Source organism: Leopardus geoffroyi, chromosome C1, assembly GCF_018350155.1.
Source record: "Leopardus geoffroyi isolate Oge1 chromosome C1, O.geoffroyi_Oge1_pat1.0, whole genome shotgun sequence".
NCBI lineage: Eukaryota > Metazoa > Chordata > Mammalia > Carnivora > Felidae > Leopardus > Leopardus geoffroyi.
This window is the reverse complement of record NC_059328.1, coordinates 210,955,166-210,978,123: the sequence shown is the minus strand read 5'-3', so window position 1 is coordinate 210,978,123 and position 22,958 is coordinate 210,955,166. Positions and strand designations below refer to the sequence as shown.

At 43.4% G+C, this 22,958-nt stretch overlaps 1 protein-coding gene across 5 annotated transcripts; it reads left to right on the top strand.

Annotated features, from left to right (window-relative positions):
* The first annotated feature begins 677 nt into the window (after positions 1-677).
* Positions 678-22,248, top strand: SLC19A3 (solute carrier family 19 member 3). 5 transcript variants are annotated; one of them, XM_045481565.1, is made up of 7 exons: positions 3,543-3,558; positions 3,805-3,895; positions 13,997-14,148; positions 15,897-16,722; positions 18,545-18,737; positions 20,177-20,318; positions 21,154-22,248. In XM_045481565.1, exons 3-7 carry the CDS (start codon positions 13,999-14,001, stop codon positions 21,328-21,330), a joined length of 1,488 nt encoding a protein of 495 aa, XP_045337521.1. In that variant the 5' UTR covers positions 3,543-3,558; positions 3,805-3,895; positions 13,997-13,998; the 3' UTR covers positions 21,331-22,248. The 5 variants fall into 5 exon arrangements, with proteins under 5 accessions (XP_045337517.1, XP_045337521.1, XP_045337520.1 ...); XM_045481564.1 differs by having other exon boundaries at positions 3,544-3,558; positions 3,802-3,895; XM_045481561.1 differs by lacking the exons at positions 3,543-3,558; positions 3,805-3,895 and adding an exon at positions 678-781.
* The last annotated feature ends 710 nt before the right edge of the window (positions 22,249-22,958 follow it).

The window sequence follows — 22,958 nt, the reverse complement described above, 5'->3', positions numbered from 1 at the left end:
GCTCCAGGCTCTGAGCCATCAGCCCAGAGCCCGACGCGGGGCTCGAACTCACGGACCGCGAGATCGTGACCTGGCTGAAGTCGGACGCTTAACCGACTGCGCCACCCAGGCGCCCCTTCATATTGCTTTTTAAAACAACCTCCGCTTAACAAAAACTACTTAATATTTGAACTATTTGTTCAAATTCTCAAAGGGCAAGAACACCACGCCATCTCACAACCTTGAGAAATAAAGCAAAATAAAAGAGCACCGTGATTATAAACATTAGCTCTGGAGCCGGGATGCCCAGACAAAAATCCAGACGTCTCCGTTTACTATTCCCACTGCCTTCTGCCTCGCTTTCTTCATCTGTAGAATGGGCTTCCTAGCTGTTCCTCTCTCACAAGATTTGGGGAAACGCAAATGGATTTATAGGCAAGGATCTATCTGTAAATAGATCCACACTGTACTCAGTTCATCCTGCTTTATCACACTGATGTATCAGGATAGTACTTTTATTGTTATAAAAGTTGCTCTTTTGGGGTACAGAGGGTAGCAGGTATGAGCTGGCCCTCAGACCTCAGACCTCAGATTTACTTCTCAGAGTTTCCTCTTATAATTAGCATATGCAAAACGTGGGGCGGGGCCTCGGGGCTTCGTGTGTGGCAGGCTCCTCCCCCGCCCCTACCTTCAGCTTCTGGCCGGACCCAAAGGGACGGCCTCCCGGCCGAAGGGGGCCCTTCCCGGGGGCTCGTTCTCCCGGGATGTGAGCGATTTGGCGAGCAACAGCCCCCTCCTATAGGTAAGACTGCCTGTGCGGGAGGCGAATTCCTGGCCGAAACACCATCACCCCTAGGCTGCAGCGCTCCCCTTCTCCCCGGTTGCGGCCGCGCGGGCGGGACGCGTCCCCGCGCTGCAGCGGGCGGGTTGGGACTCGCCCGGATTCCCGGGCGCGCCCGGGGCTGCCTCGTGCTGCGCGGCTCCTGCGCTCTCCTGCCAACTCGGTGCTGAAGGCTCGCCCAAGTGGGTCTGGCGAGAATCTCACTTTCAGCCATCTGCAAAGCAGACTAAGACTACGACTCTGGGAAAGGGCCAGCATCCCCCATGGTTACACCCGCGTGCACAGATTTTCACCGAAAAGAAACCTCAGCGCAGAATTCTAAATCCCAATCCAAGAAGGGAGACAGGGCTCCCGGTGAGGGAAGCAGCAGCCAGGAACTTTGAAGGGCAGAGCCCTCTCCGCCCCCCCACCCCCGCCCTCTACGGAGACTACCTTAATTGAAATGAAAGGAAAACACAACCGTACCTTACCATGATATTTCTGGAAAGGAGGCCTAATTCATGAAAGAACATGCACAGCAATTAGTTGGCAAGTCAGTGTTGCTGCTGTAAATGTGCAAAAGGCTTGTGGTTGTGGCGTGGGTGCTTAACGTGTGCAAGGGGTGAAGGAAATGTTTTCTGGAAGTACTCACCAAGCCTGGAACACATTTGTATCTCCTAAGGCAGAAAGGGGTGTTTTCAGTAAGGTACATCTTTTAAATAGACCCAAACATAACAAACTTCCAAATGTGTCTTCGTAGTAGCTGAAAAGGGCAAAAGTACCGAGTTTGCTCTGTCATTGTTGGTCAGAGATCCTCAGTGGTTTCTCAAGGTTGGGTAATGGTGAATCCAATTCAAGGAGAAATATTCAAATGAATTGAGGTGAAGTTATTTACTGTGTACCTTTTCTGAAGTCACTCTCCCTGAACTATGAGTGCCAAGCTGTGTTCATTCTGGTTGAATTTGCTCTGTGGCTTGCCGGAGGCAGATGGGAAGGAAGCTTTATTGAGCAACTAATGTGTGCGAACCAGATTGAGCAGTTCCTGAGACAACAGTGGGAGGTGGGTGTGGTTATCCCCATTTTAAGAGCAGACTTGAGGGAGGTTATAAGTACACGCCACACACAGGGGTGGGGTTAGGAGAGGAGGGTGGGGGAGGTGGAACTTGAGCTTCAGACTCCAAAGTCATGCGCTTGTCGCTCAACCACACCGGCCACCAAACCTGGAGAGAGAGAGGAATGAAAAAGAGAAGCCTAAAGCTGGAAGGTCTGCAGTAAGAGGTCAAAATATTAAATACTATATTCAGTAATTAACAACTATTAGCAAATCATTTAGATTCAGAGGAATAAATTGGATAGGCTGGAGATAATGATGAATGGTAATAAGAACGAAAAGATAATTTTTGGAAAAGGATAATTTTTGTTAAAAGTTTTATTAATTCATAAATAAGGAAACTGGTAATACTGTTACCACCAGATCAAAGAAAAACCCAAAGAATGGGTATATTTATAGACCGGCAATATTGAGAGGTAAAACCGGTTTTCCATGGGGGTGGGAGCAGAGGTCTGTCCCTTCATTGGATAGAATTCATTTGCGTGTCTGTAGTCAAGAATTATTTCATATTAGGGGCGCCTGGGTGGCTCAGTCGGTTAAGCTTAAGCGGCTGACATCAGCTCAGGTCGTGATCTCACAGTTTGTGAGTTCGAGCCCTGCATCAGGCTCTGTGCTGACAGCTCGGAGCCTGGAGCCTGCTTCAGATTCTCTGTCTCCCTCTCTCTCTGCCTCTCTCCTGCTCATGCTCTGTCTCTCTCTGTCTCTCAAAAATGAATGCAAGTTAAAAAAAGTAAACAAAAATTTTTTTTCATATTGGTATTGGTTACTACAGTTTATATAGTTGAAAAATAGCTCAAACTATGCATAGTCTTTCCTTGAAGCACAATTTTTTCCCTAGCCGGGTCCACACAGCTAGCTACCCACACGTGTTGGGCTAGTTGCCCACACGGCATTTCAGTGGCCAGACATGGTCAGTTGACTTGCCATGTAAGCCGTCTGCCAGTTTTATCCTTCCAGCTACACCTGATTCTAGATTGATCTAACCGCAGACAGAGAAGAAACAGCCTGGAAAGGCCTGAGTAATTCATCAGCAGATGTTTCACACATTTGCAAAACAGAATGACACCATATAGGACAAAATGGAATCTGAAGCCTGTCTCTTAAAGATCACTTGTATCTACTCTTGCCATGTTTTGACCAAAAGCAGAACTATTCCGGTCTGCATATTGAATCTATGGGCCTAATTCACACCTTTTGAAGCTGTGTGGACTGCTTAATTTCAGCAAAGATGCCCTAGTGTTTGTTTTTGTTATGGTTTTTTTTTTGGGGGGGGGGTGGGGATACATAAAGGATTATGAGTGGCTGAGAGTAGAGTACTGCTTCTTGGTTTTCTGAGGGTCTAAGTCACTTAATACAAAACTTTAGAGAAACTAAATTAGACTATTTTTTTCTCTTTTTGTCTTTTTTAATTTTTATTTCGTAACGTTTATTTATTCTTGACAGAAAGAGACAGAGCGTGAGTGGGGCAAGGGCAGAGAGAGAGAGAGAGGGAGACACAGAATCCGAAGCAGGCTCCAGGCTCCGAGCTGTCGGCACAGACGCGGGGCTCAAACTCGCCATCTGTGAGATCATGACCTGAGCCAAAGTTGGACGCTTAACTGACTGAGCCTCTCAGGTGCCCCTAGACTATTTTAGTACTAACCTTCAGGTGAGTGTTTTTGATATGTTTAACTCCCTAACTGTGTCTCACAAAGATCGGTTTCTCCTTTTTTTTTTTTTTTTTTTTTTTCTGATGAGATTCCAAAAGAGGATGTCTGCGGAAGAGGGTGGGTTCTAGTGTCTCAAGAAGGGGGTGGGCTTTGGTGTATAAATCCATTGCTCTTGACAGCTCAGTCCTGAAGGACTCTAGACTCCCGGAGGGGTGGGTGGGCATTGCGACTAGGACTCCCAGCAGGGGACGTCAGGAAGGAGCTGCAGCCGAATCTGAAGGCAGGAAACTGGATTTAGTTGTGGAAAGAAATAAACTCAGGACACAAAAGGAACAGGTAACTCTGATTCCCTCTGTTTTATTTTGAAGCGTATTCTATGGGGCCAGACTTACAAAGTTTGTGGTCTGTCCTAGTTTTGATTTGTGGGCACTGTTTCCATTCCAAATTTTCTAGGATAGACCCAATTTGAAAGATGCTGTTCTGTTTTCCGATTGTCCCTGGTAGAATTTGGAAAAACCTAGTGCTTACAACAATAAGCAAAGTCCAGGGCAGGGGAGGGTCCCACGCAATGAAATGCTTTAAAAAACATTTTTTAAAATCTTTATTTATTTTTGAGAGAGAGACAGAGTGCGAGTAGGGGAGGAGCAGAGAGAGGGAGACAGAATCCCAAGCAGCCTCCAGGCTCTGAGCTGTCAGCCCAGAAACCGGTCGGGCTCGACGTGGGGCTTGACGTGGGGCTCGAACCCACGAACCATGAGATCATGACCTGAGCCGAAGTCGGATGCTCAACCAACTGAGCCACCCAGGCGCCCCACAATGAAATGCTTTTAAAGATTGGGGAGTGGGGAGGGGAAGTACGATGTATTTTTTTTTTTACTTGAAATATAATTTACATACAACATAAAATATGGATTTTAAGTTCGAATGTTTATAATTGTATACACCCATGTATCTGTATCTCATCAAGACATAGGATATTCCATCACTCCAGAAAGTTCCCTTGTGTTCTTGTGCTCTATTGCAATAAGTCCCTCCACTGTCTCCCCGCCTCCCCCACCCCCCAGGCAACCACTGATCCAGTATCTATCACTGTAAGTTACTTTTTGCTGGCTTTAGGACTTTACATACCTTAATGCAATCGCAGTTTTGTGCCTGGATTCTTTGGCAGAGCATAACTTTTTAAATATTCACCAAGGTTTTGCAATAGCTCATTTCTTATGTTGCTGATTAAATCAGCATTCGTTGCTTAAATACACAATATTGTTTATTCTACCCCCATTCACCGTTTAGGAGACATTTCGGTTGCTTCCTGTGTTTTCACTATTGTGAGTATATGGAAGTATTGTATAGATTTCCAAATGGTTTTCCAAAGAGTTGTTGGTGGCATTTTACTTTCCCACAAGCGATGTGTACGAATTCTGCTGCTCTAAATCTTTGCCAGCATTTGGTTTGCTAGTCTTTTTGTGCTTAGGCATTCTAGTGGTCGTAAAGTCTTCTCTGTAGTTTTCCTTTCCATTTTCCTCATGGTATCTCTTGATAAGGAGATACGGTTTTTTGATGAAATCCAGTTTATCAATTCATTTCTTGTAAGCTGAGTCCTTTATGTCATTTCAGTGATACATTTTCCAACCTCTATGTCATAAAGACGTTTTCTTCTAGACAGTACTCTGTGGTTTCTAGAGCTGATTATGTCAAATTAGTTTTTGTGTATGCAATGAAGTAGAGGTCAGTGAAATGCATTTTAAATAAGATGAAGCCTAAAATACAGTAGGGCGAAACTGACCTCCAATCCTGATTTTCAACAGAGGAACAGTAATTAAGCAATTCCCTGGAATCATTTCCCCATACTCTTCCAGCATCAACTTGCCTGGATTCAAGCATGCTGTGGCTCCTTGACTTATTTGGACGTTTCGCTCAAAGTTATATTCTCTTCTTTAGTAAGTAAGTAGTAAGTAGATCCAAAGGCGTAACTTCAGGATGTTGTTCTACTCTGTTGTCCGTGAAAAGGATACATTTCAGTTTTCAGTAATCAGACCTTGGCTTTGCTTCTGACTGGTGAGGGGCTTGGGCCAGCAGTGTTGAAAACCTGAAAGATGGGTTTTTGGAAAGTGTAACAAATACCTCCCCAACTCTGTTTTTAAAAAGGCTTTGGACCCTGGGGAGTGAAACTGTTTGCAAATGTCATCTCTCTGGACCAGCTGCCCAAATCTTTTGGCATTTAGAGGTTGTAAGATTCATGGTTATTTTAAATGACCAGTCTGGTGCTCTGTTGTTTGAAATTGGTGTTTTGACTGCAGTAAGCATTCTGGAGAATAATGTGAAAATGAGGCCAGCCCATTTTCAGATGCTAGTTGACTTGTCAGGTATCCTCTCTGAGATGACTAGAATGTTTAATAGGGAGTACTGGGAAGGAATTCGGTGGAGACTGGGGATTCTGGATAGTTTTCTCCTCAGTTGTTGGCACCTCAGTTAATTCTGGCAATATCTTCAAAACAAGCATGAAAGGGGACTTGATAAAATGATGCCTTTCCACTGACCAAGTCCCTGACACTCCAGGCTCTCTGTTACAAGAAACCTTTGGAAAACGGGGTTTGGAAAAGATCTTTACCTGGACCAGGTCATCTTGTCCCTGCATCAGGGAGCTCACAGCTCTGAAAGCTTTGGCTGTGGGAGGAGAATTCCATCTTCACGAAGTGGGTAGTGGAATCTGATCACCTGGAGTCCCCCTAGCTCAGAAGTGCACCCGGTCCACTCCCCAAGGAGCCAGGAAGCCCACCAGCACGGGCCAGTGTCTGCGGTTCTTGCTTTTTAATAGTCGCCTGTTCTATGCAAATGGAAATATACACTCAGAAATATTTGGGGCCACAAAGTTTTTACAGCTATACTTACAGGTGCACACGCATAGCCTGTCGTTTAGGAAACAGGACACTTGACAGGGCTTGCAGTTTGGATAAATTCCACATTGGCCTGGACCCAATGGGGTCCCCCATGGCATAGATAAACAATACGTGACAACTTTTGTGTGCACAAATATGGAAATGGTTTCGTTCACACAGTGAGTCGATAAGTTAACTAACTGAAGGAAATACAGCAAAGTGGATGGCTGTAGACTTCAGCAAGCAGAAAATGTGAGTGCTACGTTTACCTTGCGACCCGATCCAAATGGGATCCTGGCAACCGTAAAATCAAGTTTCCTTTTCGCCCTACCATAGAATGATAATGACGAGTATCATTCTTTTGCAGCCAATATAAGAAAGTTGGGAATTTCAGGGACAATATTATAAATCAAAGAACACTTGAGATTATTGGTAAAGCTCTGCACATTCGTATGGAAAAGCCAGTTGGAAAGATTTAAGGCTGTGGTTAAAGAACAGTAGGAGTGGGGAAAGGTCAGTAATGTGGTAACGATTGGAATGAAAGAGAAGACAAAAACATGAACTCTGATACCAAGAGACTGGAAACACGTAAGAAGATGCATAAAAAGACATTGTTCCGAGGCAGATGGAAACAAAACTAGTGAGAAGCTGCCCCAGCCCAGCCTGATCATAGCTGAAACACAAGTAAACCTTGAAGTTTTTAGGAGATGGAGAAAAGTCTCTGAGCACCTTAAAACAAAGTTGGTTTAGATACCCTAACAAAGGGATTCTCATTCTGAAGGCTACAGCATCCCACGTACCCTGAAGAAAGGGAGGTGGCCGGAAAACCATGAGACCTTCCAGAACCGGACCCCACGTAGCACCTGAGAGAAGAGACTGCAGACCTGGCTGAAGGGTCCCTGGTGGACGTTAATGAAAAATAATCACTGTTTTCTTGCCACCAAAAAGAGAAAGGAGCGTGTCGCTTCCAAAATAAGTTAGGTGGGTCTCTTCCCAATGCAGAAGTGTGGTCTCCAGAGCTCAGGCAAGGTCACAGGTGCTGGCTGATAACCCCAACAGTGCACGTGACCGTTTACTACTGGGGCCCACGTGATGTGATGCAATTGCGGAGGTTGTGCAAGTGGTTGGAAGTAAGTGCCCTCTAGGCCACGGGGCAGGGAGAACACTGGCACCCTGCAGTGGGGGGTGGGGGGGAGCTGTAGCTGGGGGTGAAGCCGAATTGCATGCTCAGCGCTCGCCTCTTCCAGCGGCTGCTGCTAGTGAGAGCTCCCCCTCTGAAGCGCTTTCCCACACGGCCCCGCCAACCAAGGTAAGTTCGGCAGTTGACTCAGCCACGGCTCCAAGTTTCCTCCAGAAGGAGCAGCTGATGCATTGAGCCTCTCTTGTTATTTCTGGCATTTTCACTCTAGATTTCAAGCCCCGATCGTCCGATAAGCTGACTTTTGTTTTGGAGAATGTCCTTGTATTGTATTTTCTTTCAACCACCTGCCAAAATAATGTTCTTGTGCCTTTAAAAAAAAAAATAGCAATGGAGCATATGAGTAATATGCGAGAATTATGACTGCAGGAGCAACTTTTAGAAGGATTATCTTAAGCACAGAAAGGGGAAAGGTCGACATCTTGCTTTCAGAGGCATCGAGTCCGAAAATCAATACAATTCACGACCTTGAGTTGGAGTCAGTGAAATGAAGGAAAGTTTAGAGTGCTCTCTAGGGGCAAGATAATATTACAGGGTCAAAATTAATTATCAATGGAAAAGTAGCAAAAGGACAGTCTTTTCCATGATGATGCTTTGCTGTGGAGGCTGAGTGCTTTGGAGACAGAACAGGTGTTCTATGATGTTAACAGGTATGCTTCTGAGGGACATGGGTAAATATTTAGTCCTATATTTTCTTCTGTACCTTCTTTTTTTTTAAGTTTTTTTATGTTTATTTATTTTTGAGAGAGAATGAGTGTGTGTGAGCAGGACAGGGGCAGGGAGAGGGGGAGACAGAGTATCTGAAGTGGGCCCTGCGCTAACAGCAGAGAGCTTGATGCGGGGCTCGAACTCATGAACCGTAAGATCGTGACCTGAGCCGAAGTCAGACACTTAACCGACTGAGCCACCCAGGCGTCCCCTCCTGTGCAACTTCTAGCCCTATGACTGTGTCCCACAGAAAGATGTAATATAAGGTGTGATCATTTTTCTATGTTTATATGTTGATAACCCAAACGAAGCCCGGAAAAAAATAGGCTCACTCTGTGGTACACTTGGATTTTTAATATATTTTTCTGAAACATAAAAAACAATAATTCTGTTTGCAACTCACTGAATGTTCTTGACACCCACAATCTGAAAAACACTCTCCCAAAACAAACAAGGAATTGGAATCTTGAGGGTATGACCAGGCCTCTCCACGCAAGGGGTAAGATTACTGAACTTGGAATTGGAAAAAACAAGTACAGTCAAGTACAGGAAAAAAAGTCCAGGCTCTAATGTTCATTAAAGGTGAAAACCTGCACAAACATGACTGCCTCTGGCCCTCAATTTTCTCGTCTATACAATGAGGACAATACCGTCTCCTCTATCTAACTCACAAAGTCTTCAAGGAAAAAATCAGACAATTTTCCAAATATAAAAAAGTATAGACTGTGTAATCTGATTATCACTATCATCGTCTTGGTGACAGAAAAGAGTAGCATCTCTTCAATAAGATAAAAATAAAAGGTAGTGATCAATACCGCCAGACTTTATGAGACCATTAGCCAGAGGTTTCTCCAGGAGGAGAGAATGATTCGGGCAGTACCTAGATTGTTGGGTTGGAAACCCGGGGGCCACATTGACAGTGACTCTGGGGACACCTGGCGAGGAAATGAGAGGAAGACGTCCAGGAGGTGAAAATGGTGCCCCAGAAGTAGGAGATGCCTACCCCTCCGAGTAGAGGGAAGATGCAAACGTGGCACCAACAGACCCGATCCTGAACTCAATCTTAACCTTTCTTAGCGGAGTGGCCATGAGCCATGAGGAGGCTCCTTTCCCATGTCTGAGAAATTGGCGACATTTTAGAGACATATAAAAAATATGGAATTACAATTGATCCTCAAACAACATCGGGATGAGGGATGCCAATGCCCTGTGTGGTTGAAAATGCACGTAGTAAGCTTTTGACATAATAAACGTCCTAAACTTAACTACTACTAGCCTACTGTTGACTGGAAGCCTCACTGATAACAAAACAGTCGATTAACACCTATTTTGTATGTTATATGTATTATATACCCTATTCTTACAATCAAGTAAGCTAGAGAACAAAATCATAAGGAAGAGAAAACAGATTTACAGTACTGTACTGTACTTAAAAAAAAAAAAATCCACCTGTAAGTGGACCCATGCAGTTCAAACGTGTTGTTCAAGGGTCAACTGTATAACACATAATATGAAATATAATAAATTAGGGGCACCTGGGGGGGGTTCAGTCGGTTAAGTGTCGACTTTGACTCAGGTTCAGGATCTCGCGGTTCATGGGTTCCAGCCCCGCATCAGGCTCTGTGCTGACAGCTCGGAGCCTGGAGCCTGCTTCCGATTCTGTGTCTCCCTCTCTCTCTGCTCCTCCTTGCTTGCACTCTCTCTCTGTCTCAAAAAATAAACACTTCTAAAAAGTTAAAAAAATATTAAATATAATAAATCTGTATTACATATTATATAATTATATGTATGTTTATTTCACATAATCATAGCTAATAATTATGATTATTTATATAATAAATATCTGCATATGATTATTGTGTTATATGAAAATCTAATAACTATAGATAAATACATATAATGTATATAATTAGGATCGTTCTAAGGATTAGAGACAATCATTAAATGTCTAATACAATGCTTGTGTCTCATACAATAATGGATACGAGGCTTGGTGTAAAGCAGGAGGCCAGTGAACAATAGCTGATAGATTGTTGTCATCTTACCCGTGTGAGTTGCGGGCTTTTACATAAGGAAGAAAAAATAAATCAGTGCCTTCAGAAGGTGGATGAAAGGTCATGCTGGGCTGGAGAATTTCAGATACCCATCTGTGTGCTGTGATAACTGAAGGAGCCAGAGCCTTGCTGTTGATTCAGTGCTCGATACAGGCACTCCAGGGTCCCTACTAGAAACAGATTTGGGCTGAATGGGACAGAGTGGGTCACAAACAGGGAGTGATGTGTGCACATGAAAGGGTTGGTGGGTTGAGGCAGACAGAACGTGAGAGGCATATTCAAAACACCACAGTTGCCTCAGGATTTTTCCACCTGTCCTGGACCCTTCAGGCCCTAGAGAGCCAGAAAAGAATTTCAGGGTCTTATGTGTCTACATGTAGTTTTGCAAACGCTCCCTGGACGGTTTCCATCCACTTCGCCCTCCACCCTGTTAAGATCCAAGGCTGTGGCGTGGAGCCAGTGTCCCTGGGGGGTTGAGTAACGGGCGAGTGGTCCTTGGGCCTCCTGTGTCAGAATCGCTGTGTGTATAAACACAGATTCCTGGGCCTCCATACCTACTGACCCACGAAGCTCCCAGGCCATCTGATATGCCAGTCAAGTTCACACAGTCCTTGTTAACAGACCAGCGTAGGAAAGGATTATGGAAAGGAGCTAGTGCTAGACAAAGAGAACTTGGGGTAGGGGAAGGTGAGAGAACAGCCATTCGCCTCTGAGAAGTCTCCCAGCAGGCAGTCACGATGGCTGTGGCCCTGAAGAATAGACACTAGGCAAGACATGGCCTTGGTAAGGGTCTGGGAGCTCCTGTTGCCATTAAACCAGGAAACTTGAGCTCCTCTGCCCAGTCCTTCTTGGTTAATTGATACCTGCTATTGTTTGGTTAGATGCCTTCTATTTCCTCTGGCCAGAAACCTAGCTTTGGAGCATGTGTTTGCTGTTCTGTGGGGCAGAGGCTTGAAAAGGAGTGAGGAAAGGAAGCCCAGCTTCCTAGGATGCAGGGATGAGCTCCCCAGATATTTCCCATTATCTTCAGCTAAGGTCAGACACCTTCCCTCCTTTTCTCCTCATTAAGCCAGAATCACTGTGGATCCTCGAAGCTGAAAAAGAGCAAAGGGAAGAGAAATTCCTTGTGTTTGAGCAGCAACCCTATGCCTAACATGGCACCAAATCCCTTGCGGATATCAAGGCACCTGATGCTCATGGAAAGCCCACACACGTAGTTAGCATCATGACGCCATTTTACAGATGCACAACTAAACTGCAAGGTGCTTGTAGAATTAAGGACCTCCCTCACCTTTACCTGATGCAGCTAGCAGCACATTCTGGAAATGTGGACAAATCTTTACTAGATCTCAGTGGCGAGGTTTGACCTTCATCCCCTTCCTTCTGCAAGTCATACCATGTGTTGGACACTCTTCTAGGCACTAGGCTTAGAGCACTGAACCAACCAAACAAAACACCCCGCCCTCCTGCTTACACTCTAGTGGGACATACAGTGTCTTTTTCTGTGTGACCTTCCTCACCAAGTCCAGCTGGGTAGCATAATAAAACAGTTACGAGACGAAGGGGCAGGTAATCCAGAGGGCTCTTAACAGCCCAGGGAGCCCTGAGAGCACTGCTAGTTCTCTGAGATGCATGGAGAAGATGAAGGTGACGACTTGAAGTCAGTGGACAATCCATGGTCAACATAGATGGAGAGAATATTCTAGACGTGGAGTCCACAGATATCACCCCATTAAGACCACCCTTTCAAAGACGGGCAAGCCTCAAGAATTGCCAACCTCTGATAGACTTTTAGACTTTTCCACGAGAACATTACTTACAAAATAAAAGAAGGCCCCAGCAGGTCTCTGGAGCTTCTAGCAACCACTCAGGAAGAGATAAATCCCAAGCATTGAGGGCTGAGGGCAGTCAAACCCAGTATGCTCTTGGCAAAATTTTCATGTTGTCAGCCTTGCTTGCAATTATGATCCCATCCAAATTCTGATTTCCATGGTCTCTGCGCTGCTTCATTGAGGGTTTTGTTGACATAAACAGACAGTGTTCCCCTCATTTAACTCCAGCTAGGAACCATGCAGCGGTCTGAGGTCACCTTATGAAAAGATGGGGTGGGTGGCAGACCCATGGTGTGACCCAGTAAGCCCTCCCCACATCCCTCTTCCTCTTCCTGGATCCCTGGAATTTCACTCAATGACTTGCTCCTCTGGAGTGAGCATTACTTTCCCTCTCTTGGGTCCACTTTCAAACTACAATTGACCTGGGAAGCTCTATGTAGTAAGTCATAATCTTTAAGACAAATGTGTTTGTGAAAACACTTTCTCCCCTCACTGCAAGGGGAGGTTGTCAGTAGGCTTACTACCAGCAGCCCAGTGAAATAGGGCCACCAAAATGAGACAGAGTGGAGCAGGGGAAGGGACCCAGAGAGAAGTCAGGGAGATCTGTATTCAAATCTTGACTGTCTGGCTTGAAGCCAGTTGTAGGACACCTTGGATCTCCCATAGGCTCACCTGGGAATTTGGGGAAATAGTGTCTATTTTACAGCTATTATTAGGACTTAATTAGATAACATGCAGAAAAGCCTCATACTCACAACAAGTTAGTTTCCTCCCTATAAATTATCTCAGAGAGCTTAACCTCATCCAAGGCCACCAAAAATGTATATATTTTGTAAGTAAAGCTTGATCCCAAGTAGGAAGGAATAAGAAGGCATTTTCCTATTGCAGATAATCCATTGGACTTTTTGTCTGAAATTTGAACTTCAAGCAATCTCATTTGTGGGTTAGGAGCAAAGTATAAACCATTAATGAGCTGCCTGCCCCACTGAGGGGTGTAAAGCTGCAGACTGAGACAAGAAATGGACCCAGTCGTAATGAAAGCAGAATAACAGTCTACAAAGCGATGCCTTTCATTCCCAACATAGAATTAGCATCAATCTGGAAAAGGGGGGAAACATGGAAAAATGGCCAGTTGGATCTGTACCTGGTTTAATTTTTTTTTAACTGAAGAATTATAAATTCTCAGATTGGAGACACCTAACAAAAGTATCCTGGGTGTCCGTTATGTGTCAAGCACAATACTAATCAAGGGATAGTGTAATAGAGAGATAAATGTGTGAATAAAGACGTGCCATTCAACGTGTTAAAGATTTCACGGTCACGGTGCAAAATATAGTGGGCAGATTCGTAGCAACTTGATCGACTAAATGGGTATTCAGTTACATTTGACCTCCGAAAGGTACTTCACCTACCACATGTACGCCAGTAATTCACCAATCAATGTTTTACTTACTCTCGAACATTGATTAACCCATTGTTTACCATTTATTAGTAACTACTCGTTATCATGTTTGTGATGGAGAACACTAGGGAAGTGTGATCCTGTCCCAGCAATAGTGAGGACCAAGCCCGTTGACAAAGAAGGGTTTGACTGGCGCACCTAAGGAATGTCTGAGAACACTTACTCGTCACTCACCTTTCCATTTCAACTGCAGACAGGTGAAATTTTATCCTTTCACAAAATGTTTAGCAGTCGGGTTTTCTTTATATCCAAGATACCAAAAATAATGAAACATCACCTAATTTTGGCTTTGTTTCCATTTGATCAGCAATGGGTTGTTTCAAAGCTTCACCGAGCCATTCCTGGATTTATCCCACCGTGATCCTGTGTTTATTTGGATTTTTCTCCATGATGAGACCCTCAGAACCCTTCTTAGTCCCATATTTATCTGGACCAGATAAAAACCTGACCAGCTCAGAGGTAAATTGATACATATACATATCTTAACGTGGTTTAATTTTACAGCATTCGGACGGGACTTTGGGTTAGGGTTTCTTTCAACTTGAGACATTAACACACGGACCTCAGTGATCCTATTTTCATGGTATTTGTCATTTAATACAACTATTCAAACTACTCTTTCCTCCTCACACTTGCAATGTGTGTAATGTGTGTAATAGCTATATGCGTAATAACTATCTTAACTCTTGTGGAGTCCTACCATTAGTCTCAACGCATGGTAACTTTCAGGGCTCAATGGATTCTGTTAAACAAATCCTAAAGCAAAGTCTCTGCCAGGCACAGGATCCAGTCCTAAGAAACTTTCAGGCTGCCGAGGTAGGAGCAGGATCTGGTAAAGAACTGCATCATTTCTGTAGGACACTTACTCAGTCTTGAAAAACTATTAACCAGCAGGTGAGACATTAACAGCTTTATCTCCCAGTTTTAGCTTCCCCTGAGGACGGAATTCTCTTACGTAAAAGATTCACCTCCCTTTTTATAACAAGTGCAACAAGAAAATGCACTCACCCAATGGGACCGCTACCGTGGGCTGGTTTTGTAAGCTCCAGCCATAGCCATGAGAAACACTGCAGGGTGGGCAACTCTGCCCAGAAGGCTAATTATTTGGTGGTGAGGTGCGAAGGACAGGAAGGCAAACTTGTTGTGGGGTGATGTAATATCAGGGGCGACTCTGTTTCCAGTTTTGTCCAGATGGAAGCCTGTCAGGACTCAGACAAAACAAAGGACAAAGACAGGTCCAAAACCAGCCAATGAACTCGCTGGGGGCTGCTTCTGTGACCACTACAGACCAGTTAATGCACCCATGCTGAGAGGTGCCGCTCAGTCCCACTAGCCTTTCAAATCACTGAACTGTTCCTCATCATTGACCTTGGGACCCATGGAGGTTGCTGTAGACAGCAGAGAGGCACAGGACAAAGGCTGGTGCGAATGAGTCTCTGCCACACCCATCCTGCCCCAAAGATCAACTCCTTTGGTCGGTCTTTCCTTTCTTTGAATGATCACTGAGGTCCCCTGCATTTCTGACGATAGCCGTGTGATGCCCACATCAAATTGAGGCCAGAATTGAGCAAGCAGAGATCAACCAATAGCATTGGGAGAGAAGAGGGTTAAGGAGCCCAGCAAATTTGGCACCAAATTTTCTGTGCGTTACTTGTTCCCACTTTGTAATTCTGCAAGGTTATTGAGTCTTTGCTGTCTTCGCGTGAGCTCATCAGACTGTGGATTTTTATGACGCAGTGATGGATCAAATAAACGTAAAGGTTGTCCGATTCTTCTAACATTGGGGCTGCTTTGTCTAATGTTAAAACCTTGAACAGGAAGGGGACGGTATATTTTAAGAGCCTGAAAACCCCAGAAGTGTCTGTTGAACGATTGTTAACTAATTTAACTCAAATGTACGTACTATTTAAATTTTAAGAGTTCGGATTGCACATGAAGCAAATATATTCTGTTGGGATTCGCATAAACTGATAAAACCTGGTTTGGTTTTAGAGAAGGGGGAGGGGTTTTAGAGAAGGGGTCTTTTCCTTGAAAATCAGTTTTCTGTCGTGCTCTTCGCTAATACGAACACTATGCTATCCAACTGGATGCAGAATTTGATAGTGGGCGAGCCACCTATACTATAGCAATGTACTACCTAAAAAGGTTTCTATCTCTTTCACCTCCTGGCACTTCGTGGTCACGTGATCCATCTTTCAACCTCACAGATCACAAATGAGATCCTTCCCATCTGGACATACTCTTACCTGGCACTGCTGCTCCCAGTGTTCATCGCCACCGACTACGTCCGCTACAAGCCAGTCATTATCCTGCAGGGGATCAGCTTCGTCGTCACCTGGCTGCTGCTTTTGTTTGGCCAGGGAGTGAGGGCCATGCAGGTTGTAGAGTTCTTCTATGGCATGGTCACCGCCACCGAGGTGGCCTACTATGCCTACATTTACAGCGTGGTCAGCCCGGAGCACTACCAGAAAGTGAGCGGCTACTGCAGGAGCGTCACCCTGGTGGCTTACACGGCGGCCTCGGTGCTGGCCCAGCTCCTGGTATCCCTGGCCAGCCTATCGTACTTTTACCTCAACGTCATATCCTTGGCCTCTGTCTGTGTGGCCCTTCTTTTCTCCCTGTTCCTACCAATGCCTGAGAAGAGCATGTTTTTTCATGTACAGCCCAGCAAAGAAGTACAAAAGCCACCAAACAACACCGCAGTGTTAGATGAAACTTACAAGGTTCCCACACCAGGCGGCGAAGAGAAACCCACTTCAGAAATACCCACCATTTCAGGGACCCTGGAGGGTTGGCGGGTGAGCAATCCGGTGCCAAGAAATGTCGTCTTGAGAGTTTTTGTGCAGTGGTTCCAAGATTTGAAGGGATGCTACTCCTCACATCATCTTTTTTACTGGTCTCTGTGGTGGGCCTTTTCCACAGCAGGTTTTAACCAAATTTTGAACTATGTTCAAATCCTGTGGGATTACAAGGCACCATCCCAAAATTCTTTCATCTATAATGGGGCAGTAGAAGCTGTTGCAACCTTTGGAGGTAAGTAAACATTGATTTATCTTCCTTTGATGGGCTACCCCCATTGAGTTTATGTCTCCAGTTTCTAAACTCAACTCCACGGTGGTTCTGTTCGGAAAGCATATTAATCTTCTCTCTCTCTCTCTTTTTCTTTTCTTTTTTTTTTTTTTTTTTTGGAATGGAAGGTACAGGAGATAAAAAGAAAAAGAGGACCACGACACTTTTATTTAATGTGGTAGAGTTACAATGGATAACTCGAGAGCTCAGGATTAGGCACCAAATGATTAAATTCTAGCCAAATTCCTAAGATTCCATTTCATCCTCAGGAAAGGTGCTAATAACGCCCCTTGTTCTTCCAGGATTGTTTTTAATATCCAAAAGAAAATACTCACCGTGTATATAAGTGAGTAGATTTTATTATTTTAGAAAATGGATGAAACTTACGACTTCGGATTACCAGGGAAAGAGTTTTGTTAATAAAGGATTTGATTTAGCTCATGCTCACCTTTAGCAGCTTTAGGTTCTACACCAGATAGCTCCAAAAGTAACTTTCTTAAGAGATCTAAATGAGAAGTGGGATATATGTGAGAGTCAGGATTCCAATGTCAGGAGGAAATCTGCCTTTGAAGTTTACAATAAATATTTATATCCTGGTAAATGAGAACTTAAATTCAACTGAGACTTTAAAGATATTTTCTAGGAAGTAAGAGATTTCCACACCCTGACATTTACAAAAAATGTCAGAAAACTCATGGAGTGTCTGTTCTCTTATTGTCTCTCCTTTGGGAGGCCTCATCTTAATTCCTGCAAATCAGGACTGCACTGGAATTGGTTTATTGAAATTATTTCCCCAATGTTCCAAATTCAGGGCGAAAAAATAATTTTATTTCTTTGTAGCACTGGTTCTTTCCTGGATCACATGTGGAAAGGGAATTAATCAAACATTAGTCATTTGAAAAGAAATACCTTTCATTTTGTTAAACAGAACTATAAAGACTAACCCTGATCACTGTCAATTATTCAATCTCTTTTTTTAAAGTTTATTTTTTATTTCTTTGTTTTGAGAGAGAGAGCATGCTCAAGTATGAGTGGGGGTCAGGGCAGAGAGAGAGAGAGAGAGAGAGAGAGAATCCCAAATGGACTCCATGCTCAGCACAGTGCCCGAATTGCAGAACCCCAACACAAGACTCAATCCCACGAACCGTGAGACCGTGAGCTGAGCCAAAATCAAAAGTCAGACACTCAACCAACTGAGCCACCCAGGTGCCCTAGTTACTCAATCTCTTAAACCCCATAAGTCAATATCGAGTTCACCCAAATGAGGCCAGATCTCAAAGACACTGAGATGGAGACTAAAGGACTAAGATTACTAATAAAGACCAAAAGATGTGTGCAACACATCTGTTACCCATTGAAAAAAATTACGGTAAAAAGACAATAAAGAAAGGCAAGTGTGGATGGGCTAGGTGTACTATCTAAGCAGCTGTCTCATTCTTCTCTCTCCCTGCCCTTCACCTGTTGTAGTCACTGACTGGTTTGTGTGCTGTGTACCCCAGTCTGCTGTGGTAAAGAAACTTTCTGGCCCCTCTGCAGGGTGCAGTTCATGGCATGTAGCAGAAACGAATTGAAACTGATTGGAAGAATAGGAGGTAAAGGGAGAAGCCAGAAGAAAGCATGGTTGAGAAAAAGATAAATCCACATTTAGGTGGATCACACTATTTTTGTGAAAGCCATATATTCATCTTGTAGATTTACCTATGACCTGGATTTTTGAAGGGAGCCTGTTGACATATCCTGTGTGTAAAGTCATTGTGTTGGATCTCCCTTAATGTTTCTTTTCCAGGGGCCGTGGCTGCCTTTGCCGTGGGCTTTGTGAAAGTCAACTGGGATCTCCTGGGAGAGTTGGCTCTAGCGATCTTCTCCATCATTAGTGCAGGCTCTCTGTTTCTCATGCATTACACAACCAACATCTGGGTATGCTATGCTGGCTATTTAATATTCAAGTCCAGCTATATGCTTCTTATAACCATAGCAGCGTAAGTATTACCAGCCATGTCTCTCTGCACCTAAACCCACGCCACATTCTCTCTTCTGTTGCATTTCGAGAGTTTCTTTCAGAATTTCAGAAGGATTTTAATCGATTGCAGTATTAAATGTTGATTACATATTAAATTGGACACAATTAAGCCGTGTTTTCATTTAACTGTTTGCCCTCTGAATGTTGCTAAGGTCAGCCATCAGAGAAAAAACAAAGTTCTGTGGGTTCATAAACCAAAAGCAATGATGCACTGTCAGGTCGTGATTTTTATTGCAAGCCGTTTGCCCTCACGGGGTATGGTGCAACCTGATTTTGAATGATCACACGTAGATTTCATGACCGATTTCATCGGTTAATGTAATTGTAGGCATATGCTTTTGTGTGAAGCAAAATCTACTCAGAAAGTTATAAAAAGTTGTATTTTGACAGAAGCAGATGCAACAATTATAAGAAACTGTATATCCCAGAAATCTTTTTTTTTTTTTTTAACAGTGAAAAATGTTTTGTTACGTATATAGAAGTGCAAAGAAAGCTGACTATAGGAAATAAGCTTTGGTATTAACCAAAGAGATAAGAAACATTTGAATTTCAAGTCACAGGAAAGAGGTAGAGCCAAAAGCTGTATTAAGTTTTGGTTTTTAATATGTGAAAAATGTTTGATAAGCAATTGATGAAACACGGAAATATAAACACCATGGGAAAAGATCATGGAACAAAAGAAAGAAAGTTTGTTGGCAGGTTTACTTTTTTCACAGAAATATGTCAGTTTAATGAATCGAGTTTCTTTTTTTAATGTGAGGGCATTGTTAAGGTAGGATTACATTACTTCTTTTCATGTTAAGGATATTCAGAACCCAAAGCCTTTCACCTTTGTTCCAAGGGAGAGCGCCCGAGAATATACTTCTGCCACTCCTTCATGAGTTGTAAGATACAGAATCTATCAAATTATCAAAAATAAATTACAGATTCACTCAGCTGCATAGCCAGGCATGATCTGATCTTCCAATGAATAAATAATTCACTTACAAAAATTTGAAACTGTGAATACAATTGACAATAAAAAGAATAACGCTCCAAACGATTCCGTAGATTGGGCGGTGCTTCCATTTCGCTGCGAAAAGGTATCAAAAATCAGATAGCATCGAATATTCTCAGGTTATGAGTGAGACCTGAGAACATTTAGGTTTCATTTCTGGAAGCATTAAATTGGAGAGGAGGAATTTTGTCCTGTTTCCTTCAACTGTATTTTAATTTGGACTTCAACTGTATTTTTTAATTCCCTTTCTTTGCTCTGCCCCTTTGTCGAAACTGGAGGAGATTTAGACAAAAAGTGTGGGTAACAAGTCACCACATTAATCTTCAGTTTCTGTCTTTTAAAGGTAAGAATCCCATGTGTACTTTGTTTCCAAAAAAATGTAATTCAACGTTTAATGATAGATTTCAGATTGCAGTTAATCTGAGTGTGGAGCGCTATGCCCTGGTGTTTGGAATGAACACCTTCGTGGCCCTGGTGATCCAGACCATTATGACAGTGATCGTAGTAGATCAGAAAGGACTCAACCTGCCTATCAGCATTCAGGTAAGCTGCAGGATTGCTGTTTCCTACTCGGGTGTTGCGGGGAGTGTAGAATAACCAGGTAATCGCAAAGGGTTTTTGTCAACCTCACCACTGCCAAGCCTTCGTTTCTTGAATTGCTTAGCTAAATGCTTAAGTCAGCAATTTCCTTTTCCCTGCTCCACTGAGGTACTTGAAATCAGCCCAATCTCACATTTTACGTATGGATCTGGAAAAGGCAGGGGTAAGGCATGTGAGAAGTAACCTCATTATCTAAAATTCATCCTTGGGGACATTACATATGGCGTTGCACTGTCCTGCAAACATACACACATATCAGTGGGATTTGGTGGGTTTTTTTTTCACTATTGGTGATGTCAGCTGGCGTTTGAACCCAAGCAACCTTGGCTCCGGAACCCGCATTCTTAGTTACTGCATTGTTGTTGTTTTTTTTTTAATTTTTTAAAAGTTTATTTATTTTTGAAAGAGAGAGACAGAGCATGAGCGGGGCAGGGGCAGAGAGAGAGAGAGGGAGACACAGAATCCGAAGCAGGCTCCAGGCTCTGAGCTGTCAGCACAGAGCCCGATGTGGGGCTCGAACCCACAAACCGTGAGATCATGACCTGAGCTGAAGTCGGACATTTAACAGACTGAGCTACCCACTGCATTTCTTACACTTTCATACTTGATTCTTCTAAGGTAGAAGAAAGTATTGTGCAAATCTAAATGGCTCATATTAAGATCCTGGGTCTTAGTTATCTCATAATGCAAGCAAATCAACAGCACCACTGTGTATTATCAATAATAGACACAGTCATATTTTGTGTGTGTCTAATTAATTCTACTTGTTTTTCTCTAGTTTTTAGTTTATGGGAGTTACTTTGCAGTTATTGCTGGCATTTTTCTAATGAGAAGCATATACATCATCTGCTCAACCAAGTTCCAAGAGCAGCCCCAGAGCTCTGCTACATGTCAGAATCCAGCTGAGCCCCACCCAGACGGACCCAGGAATATCAACATGGAAACAAAGCTCTAACCTTATGGCAACCACTGCATCCACTGAGAAAGGACCCGCCTGGTCACAAAGTCACCGAGTGACACAAAATGACACACTTCCTAAGTCTGGATTTCAAGGAACCTTTTCAAAACCCCAACAAAATATCGGTTTTAGACCAGATGTCTATGTGCCCAGCTGGATGCATTCAACAGATCCCATCACCTCAGTCAAACGGTCCGTGCCGGGGACCCCAGGGAGTAACAAGGACTGGGAAATTCTGGTTTTGATTACTCTTTAGGACATGCAAATGGCATGGAAACAAACCACGAGAAACTCCAGCCATTCTGGAGTTGACGTTCCCGACTCCAGAGCAGAAATACTAACTAGATTCACCTTGTTGCTTGGCTCACATCTTTGTTTTATCTTGCTGAAACTGGCAAGAGAGGGGACATTTTTTGTCACATGGCCATTTTCCTTCTCCTTCTATTCACTATATTTCTATATAGCATGCAGTTCTCTGAGAGAATTTCAAGGTTTGGTCCCATTTCTGAGGATCCCTCTTCAATCCTGATAACATGGCATTATTCACAAGCTAAAATTTGATAATATCACTATTTAATTTGGTCATGATTATTTTTCACTTTGTGTCCTGCCGAGCTTTGTTGTTAAAAATCTACCTCAGGAATAGCTCCAGACGTTCCTGGATATCCACAGAATGACAGTCAAGTCAATTCCTGGTGACCATAGGGGAGACAACGAGCTTTCTCCCTACCATGACCCCAGACAGGTGTTTTAATGCTGTGTCCGTGTGATCTCTGTGTAAAACAGAGAAACTTAACTAGAAATTTCTAGGACTTTTTAAGTATTTTTAAGTAAGAAAATACTAATAGGGTGGGGGAAACGCCTAATTTTTAAAGGGCAGTGCTTGTGCCAAATAAAATAATGCGGGCAAAAATATTAAAGAGTCTTTCTAATTTTTGGATGAATTGTGCTGAGAATCATCTGTGCTTGTCCTTTGCAACTTCAATAGAAGACAGATTGTGCAGTCTGCCATGGAAATATAGAATGCCGATTCAAGATTTGTGTTTCAGATATACTTTTCTCCAAATTCTAAAATCCAATCACTGGACTGAAAATAAAACTCAGCCCCAAAGCCAACATTTACTTACTAGGGAAAAGTAATGATGTTGCTACTTCTATCAAAACCAAGGATTGGGGCGCCTGGGTGCTGCAGTCGGTTGAGCGTCCGACTTCAGCCGGGTCACGATCTCGCAGTCCGTGAGTTCGAGCCCCGCATCGGGCTCTGGGCTGATGGCTCAGAGCCTGGAGCCTGTTTCCGATTCTGTGTCTCCCTCTCTCTCTGCCCCCCCCCCCTCGTTCATGCTCTGTCTCTCTCTGTCCCAAAAATAAATAAACGTTGAAAAAAAAAAAAAAAAAAACCAAGGAAAGGATGACCACTATTATTCTTCCTATTTAATTGATTGGACTAGTGGTATAAGCCAACACAGTTAGACAAGCAAAAAAATGAGAAGTGAAAAACTGTACTAGAGGAGGCAAAATTATCATTATTCCAGAGACTACAAGCATACACCCAGAAGACTCAACTAAAAACTAAGATCACAGTATAGAAAGTAAATATATAGCAATCAACAGCCTTCGTGGTACAA